At 47.7% G+C, this 7,562-nt stretch overlaps 1 protein-coding gene across 1 annotated transcript in view; it reads left to right on the top strand.

Moving 5' to 3' along the window:
* TMEM132B (transmembrane protein 132B) overlaps positions 1-5,918 on the top strand; it is a 367,875-nt gene extending 361,957 nt beyond the window's left edge. Inside the window, exon 9 of the mRNA XM_041729488.1 lies at positions 574-5,918. Coding sequence (XP_041585422.1) covers positions 574-1,722 — 1,149 coding nt within the window. The 3' untranslated portion in view covers positions 1,723-5,918. The remainder of the gene's footprint in view (positions 1-573) is intronic.
* Positions 5,919-7,562: the final 1,644 nt, after the last annotated feature.

Raw genomic sequence — 7,562 nt, forward strand, 5'->3', positions numbered from 1 at the left:
TGGGCATTGCCATTTCAGCTGCTTAAACAGGCATTGCTAACAGGCACCAAATCGCTACTGTTTACCGTAATTGCCAACTCTAAAGCTCTCCTCCATCTTTAAACTCATAACAAGTTTGTAGAGGCGTCAGGACACTGTACCTTTCCAGGGAGCTCGTCTCATAATGTATCTTTCCCCAGCCCCCTCAGCTGGTGTGTGTTCTGCTTCATCAGCACTGGCTTTCTAATAAAGGATGTTCAAAGTGATATTATCTGGAGCAGGAGCCTGATTAGCTGCACCTGATCTTGATTCAGAAAAATTGCCTGATCTTTCAAAATGTTTTTTTAGAAAGATTGAAGTCAACTTTTGTTGTATGGCATGCAATAAATTAATACGCACTTTAATGCATTCATCAAAGTATATTATTTGCTCCTCACATCAGTGGGGCAAAAGCAGATTACTGATGCCAGTTCACATAAAAGTTTATTTTTCTCAGTCTGTATATTTAAATGGTATTCTATGGGAAATCATGTGTATGTTTGCAATTTGAAGGAACCTGATTATAACATAATCCTTTGGTTTCATTTTTCTTAGGAAGCAATAGTCAGTTCTTGGATTTTATTCAGTGATGGTTCGGTGACACCCTTAGACATTTATGATCCCAAGGATTTTTCAGTTACTGTGTCATCATTGGATGAAATGGTGGTGTCTGTCCAGGCAAACCTTCAGTCCAGATGGCCAGTTGTGGTCGCACAGGGTGAAGGGCAAGGGCCCTTGATTAAATTAGAAATGATGATTAGCGAGCCCTGTCAGAAGACCAAGAGGAAGAGTGTTCTTGCCGTGGGTAAAGGAAATGTCAAAGTCAGATTTGAACCAAATATTGACGAGCACCAAGGAGGCACCAACGATATTGAGGGTCTCCGTCGGGAATACAAAGACCACCTCAGTAATTCCATAGAGCGTGAGGGAAACCAGGAGAGAGCAGTCCAGGAGTGGTTCCAACATGGTGCCTCCATTGGCCAAGAAGAACGTGGCAACAAAAGCACAACCCCACAGTCTCCCCTGGAAGGAAAAGATAAGAAGTTGCTCAAGAGTGGCAGTCCAGACACCTTCACAAGCTTCCCCACTCCGGGGAAGTTACCAGAAGCCAACAATCCCAGTGACCTGACCGTGACCTCAAGGGGGTTAACTGACCTGGAGATCGGCATGTACGCCCTGCTCTGTGTCTTCTGCCTGGCCATTCTGGTCTTCTTAATCAACTGTGTGGCATTTGCTTGGAAATACAGACACAAAAGATTCGCCGTGAGCGAGCAAGGCAACATCCCCCATTCCCATGACTGGGTCTGGCTGGGGAACGAGGTGGAACTTCTGGAGAACCCTGTGGACATCACCCTCCCGTCGGAGGAGTGCACAACCATGCTAGACAGAGGCCTGCAGTTCGAGGAGAGGAACTTCCTTCTCAATGGCGGTTCCCAGAAGACTTTCCATAGTCAGCTGCTCAGGCCCTCTGACTATGTCTATGAGAAAGACATGAAAAGTGAGCCTCTAAATCCATCGGGCCCCAAGCGGAAGAGAGTCAAGTTCACTTCCTACACCACTATCCTCCCGGAGGACGGCGGCCCGTACACCAACTCCATCCTGTTCGACAGTGAGGACAACATCAAGTGGGTCTGTCAGGACACGGGGCTGGGGGGCCCCCGGGACCTAAGAGACTATATGGAGAGGCTGCAAGACCACATGTGAACTTTCTTACGTTTGTATTCACCTTTATGCCTTCTGTTTTTTGAACGGTGGAGCAGTGAGTTTGTTCAGCAATAGGGGATGATTTAACAAAGCTTAATTTGTGGCGGTCTGGGGGGGATCCCTTTCTGAGCAGGTGTCAGAGGCCTGGAGGGCTATCGCAGCTGGGCTATAAGCCGGGAGATGTCTCTAAAGCAGCCACATGTAGACCCTGGAGAAATTCTAAAATGACAGTTGTGTCTGCTGTCTGGTACTAGCTCGGTTCAAATACGCTAAACCTGACCCCACAGACACTGTTAGTCATCTCGCGACAAACGGCCGTGTGGAATTAGAAAAGGCTCGGGTGTTGGTTTTTCTATTCCTAGAACTTTTAAAGCACAGTGGACATTCCTTGCCCTTGGCCTGAGACTGGACGTACGTGAAAGATGCTGAATGTAGCCGCCCTCATTTGTTACGAGGCTGCTCATTATTTTTATACACATTTGCACCTGCACCTGGTTCCTTTGGCCTCTGCAATTCTTTTTTGAAACATGAAGAAAAAGCAATCGCGGTCTCCTCTCTGAGCTGTTTGATTTACACATGAGTTTTAGTCACTGACATTTGCCGCGTCCACGCAGGACGTCAGGTGTTCTCTGATTGCCCACGTTCCTTACCTGAGGGGCAATGTCTGAGAAGCTTATCCTCACGCTGTCCTTCCTTCTCTTTGTTGTGGAACCTCCTTGTATCAGCCTGGGACATGGGATTTTACATAAAATATTAATCTACTGCGAGGGAGGGCCATCTTTACAGTTTTCTATACGACGCTTACAAACTCTGGTGACCACTTGTCAACCACATTTGTTTTTATCTTCTGCTTGTGGAAGATTTGTGGGGAACTCCTGGAGTGTGTTTCTAAGGGCAGAAAGACCCTGAGATAGTCATGTTTATACTGGTGCTTTCTGGTCAACACAATTTGTTATCCAAACTGAGATAAAAATTTTAAATTAATTATACACAGAAAGGAAATTGTGTAGGAAATACAGATTACACTCCCATTTTACCAGAGCAAAAAAAAATTTTTTTTGAAAGTAAGTAAAATGACGTTTCAACTTAGCAATATGTAAAAATCCATCCATATAATTACGTCCCCCATCCCTCTTCCCGCCCCTGCAAAAATCATCCATCCTGACTCTGGCAGAGCTAAAACCTACACAGAGTGTGCTCTGATGGAGAAAAGAATGGGTTTGCTTACAAGTTTCATAAAATAAATGACTTTGAGGGTTTAAGAAGTAGATATGTAGGAAAACTATAGCTGTCGGAAAGTCAGAGTGGCAACAGGAAAAAAAGCATGACCCTCTGCATAATTTTTTAAAAAGTGTTTTCAAAGAATAGTAGGCATAGTTTCAAGCAAAGCAACAATTTCAGGTTAGGGGAGAACATAACACCATTTGGTTAAGATGGGATGACGGGGAAAACGGGCATGGGACTAGCCTACCTATTCCATCTGCATCTCTAAGACATAGAAGTGTAAAGACCAGAGTCACGAAGACCTGCAGGACGGGCAAGGAAGTGGTTTCCTGACCCCACCCGGCTGATGGGTGAGCTCTGAGAGGCATTTAGTCGTGTGGCTTCCTGTGCACCGGAGCATGACAGCTCCGCCTCCTCTGGCCACCACGTGGCAGCCACGTTCTACCTGTGTCTCTTGCCGACAGGACTGCGGTGGGTTTGTAAACAGTGCATGAATCACCAGGGATGGAGGCCTGATCTCGAGAGGCCAGTGTCCAGTCAATCTTGTGTTTAAGGTGGGAGTTTAGGGCTGCGGCCAGTGACGTTTCAAAAATCTTTCAATGTGATGGATGAAGGAAGTCAGGAGACCCGGGTGTTGGCTTCAGAGGGAGTTCGCAAAGAGAAGGCTGACGCCTGGCAGGAGGAGTGCCCCGGGGAGCCAGAGGAGACTGCGCTGCTCACCGCACCCAAGGATTCGGTGCCAGCCAGGGAGTCTGAAGGGAAGGGCCACACAGCCATCCAATGAGTCCCGCTCCTTCTGCAAGATGTTCTCAATTTTCTCTCCTTTTGGATCTTCAGCATTCCGAAATAACAGGAACTTTGTGTCTGAAACTGAGAAACCTCAGCTGGTATAGGGGTTGAGCCCTCCCCCCCCCCACACACACACAGGTGTGTGCGCACATGACAGGCACAGTGAGGCCCTGGGGAGGGTGGGTGGTGATCTGGGAAAGGACAAGGGACACTACCATTGTCATGGGGAGCGTTACTGAGAAGCTTGCAAAGCAGAGCATTTCCTGGGGTCTGAGTGCTTGGTGCAGGCAAAGCGCAAACTTAGGGAGCGTCAGAACAGAGACCGTGCCAGTGGCTTCTCGGGAGCGGGAAACTGACCGCTGTCCTGAAGATGCCCCCCGTGGGTGAGCCAGAGGCACCCAGACTGATACAGACTCCGTAGAGTCACCTTTGCCAGCTTCTGTTCAAACTCAGTTCAACATGAACGTCACATGGAAGGTCACGGGGGGAGGTCCCTTTCACCACACAGCACACACTCACAAGACGCGCACACACATACGCATGTGAGTGTGTAAATAGGAGCCAGAGAGTACAGTATTTAGTGGGAACCAGCGCCGTGGGCTGTCCCCCACTTGGCGTGGGCACTATTCACAGCTTACCAGGATTTCAGTGAAGTTTTGTTCTAAATGTGTCCCACTCACCAGCAGCCCTGGATTATAGCCGCCTGTTTTCCAACTAGATCATTTAAAATAAATAGGAACTGTGCCCCTAAATATCTAAACTAAAATGGGGAAAAGACACAACTTATGAAGCCTTGAAATCCGTTCCCTGGGGGCCTGCAGGCTGTCTGGAGTTTCCAGTTTTTTACAGCTGGAATATCCAGTCGATCGGGGTGATTAATCACCTGAACAGAATAAAGGCAGTAAAACCCCTTCCTCTCCCCAAAAAGTGAATGCTTAGGATCCCTCCCCTGCCCCACTGGCCCAGGCCAGCATCAGCAGGCCTCCTGAGGGGGCAGCTGAAAACTGTGCGGGTCTCACGGAGGGCAGCTCAGGCGCCCCCCGGGGACCAGGCCACCTAGAACGGGGAGGGTGAGACCAGTGTTCCCAGCCGCAGCTGTGCTGCCCCCCAGGGTGCACCCCAGGATCCAGGAGCAGCTGCCACATGACGGAAGTGGAGTTCAGATGCTCAGTGTCCCATCCGAGGGAGCGCAAGTAGCCCTGCCAGTCTTCCCCGAAGAACAGCACCCGGCAAGCCTCAGAATGCTCCGTGGGTGCCAACAGAGAACGGACTGACCTCCCAGCTGGTTTGTGTTGCACCCTGGCCAGGATCAGCTCCTAGACTTAAACTCCAGGCAGAGGGTTTCTGTGTACACGTTGACACAGAAAAACACGGATCACTTTTTGTCCCATTGCCACATCCGTAGACGAGTACTTTCTAGTTTGTTCACTTTTAAGTTTTAGGAAGTCTGCCTTTATGCATTTTGATCCTTTACATCCTTTCTTCACCCTTTTGGAAAGGCATCTTCCCAGTGTTGGGCTGTTGGGACCAGTCAAGGCTCTGTGTCAGAAAATTAACCAGCCCATCCTCAACGACCACACAGAGCGGTTGCACCTGCTTCCTACACGTCTCTGGGACCATCGTCTTTTCTACTCGAATCATCTCAAAAATGGCTTCCATTCTCCATCTAGTCTCTATAAATGACACGACAGATGGTTTATAGACTCGGCAACCACCTTCTGCATCGAAATTCTACACGTGTGATGTGCCGCATATCACCTGTGATGTAAAGGGACAGGACGGGTGGTGGAGAGATTATGGGAGGGTATGGACAACAGATATTTTTGTATGTAACCCACGCAATACCCCGAGGCGCCGAGAGGTGTGCTGGAGTAAACACATTTTACAGTCAAAGCATGCAACGCTGTAGCTTTTAAATGTACAGGCCTTCCGCTCAAAAATATCTAAGCCCAAGGTGGGGAAAGCACCGAGCACTGGGTGAGGGCGCGGCTCGAGGCGGCTTCACTGATGGAATCTGCCAGAATATTTTGATCTTACCCTTCATTACTTTCGGATTTTTTTTCCTCTTTTTTTCCCCTGGAAATATTTCAGAAATAAAGTGACTACATTTCCCAGCATAAGGGTATATTCTAACCACAGGGTAACTCATCATTTTTAACATGAAAATAAACATTTAAACATTCTTCCGTGGCTTCATTATTTTATGCACATAGTCCCTTTTCAATTTTAGCCTCTGTATGATTTTACTACATAGTCTATTTTTTCTTCTTTGCCAGATATTTTTAATACCTCCGATACAGCAATAAATGGAAACCAAAAGAAAATGTTTATAAATGGTTGCAAACAACTTTCACCTTGGAAAGCTTCTCATTTGCTTTCCCAGCTGGGGGACACTTATTCCAGGATGTCTCCGAGGGAGGGCTCCTCACACCCACATCCCCGTCCAGGACCCACCGTCTTGGGCTCTGGACTGACCTGCAGGATGCAGTGGCCCTCGGCCTCAGCCTCCCTTCTGGTCCTCCCTCGTCAATGGTTCGCTCATGTGTATGTATCCGGGGCAGGGGTGTAGACACAAGAAAAACACAAGCGTGCCGGGCTCCTGCCTGGGAGGCTGACTTGGTGTTTTAGCTGCCCGCCGGCCAGGCGCTGCCCAGCTCCCACACGTCCCCCGCCGGCATGCGTGCCCTTCCCATACTGCCAGCATCGTCTCTGGCATTTTGGCAAATGTCTCTCCTTGCTTTCAGGATGGGGCAGTAACTTGACATGTCACAGTAAATGCTCCCTACCGAGTAGGCTCTGCAGGGTAGCAGGCTTCCGATGAGCTCCCAGGTGTGGAGGATTTCCCACACTCTGGATGGTTGCTTCCCACCAACCACCTCCTCCTTGTCCCTGTCCTTGGAACATAGGACAGAGCCACGGACCCGGCAGGCTTTCCCCAGGTCCCCGTGTGTGCGCACGTAGTCAGTAAAGTTGGTTTCTAAAAGAGAAGGGGGAAAGTAGCTTGAAAAAAGAAGGTTTGTAAAAGAATGAATCTGTTACATTTAGATTTTTGAGTGTGTGCAAAATGCAAACCCTCACATTTCACATTTTGGGAGTATTAGACTCCTTCATGCCTTTAGTTTCTCTACGATTTTACACAATTTAGACCGGTTACGGAGGGCTTTTTTGTTGCTTGCTTTTAGAAATTTTAAAAAGTACAAGAAAGTGCAGAAGCATTGTACCCTGGGTGACAATGTTTATAGACTCTTCTATGAGTCGAGGTGAGCAGGACACTGTCACTTTCCAGATGACAACTTTCTCCTTGGAAAGCTTCTCACTGCCCCAGTCCAAGAAGGTCATCATGTCATCTAAACTAGACAATCTTCACATTCCATGAGATGCCTTTATGATTCCTTTGGTTTTAATTATTGCCCTCGGTCAGTCAAGATGAAACTTTTTAATTTTATCTTAAGGATTGAAATCTCCAGATACTACAGAAGCCAAGAGGACAGATGATTTTTTTTTTCTTATGCATCTGCACTGCCCGTTGGAATAATGCACTTTACAGAGAGATGGATGTTGCTCTGGAATTCAGGGTCCATGTGATAGTGACCTCTTCAGCCATTCAAAAATGGTCCTTCTCTAGGCTTAAATCACTATTGACCTGACTCTTCTTTCTTTCCTTCCTTTGGCCAAAGAGCATGAACCACTTTCTAGTTCCTATAGCAAGGTTGGAACTAAAATAATCTGCCACTTGCAGATGACCTCCTTTGTAGGAATTTGACTCGCTGAATGAAATAACACCAATGCCAGTGTAGACACTGCCCATGTAATGTAGTTTCCTCACT

This window comes from Vulpes lagopus, chromosome 14, assembly GCF_018345385.1.
Source record: "Vulpes lagopus strain Blue_001 chromosome 14, ASM1834538v1, whole genome shotgun sequence".
Classification (NCBI taxonomy): Eukaryota; Metazoa; Chordata; class Mammalia; order Carnivora; family Canidae; genus Vulpes; species Vulpes lagopus.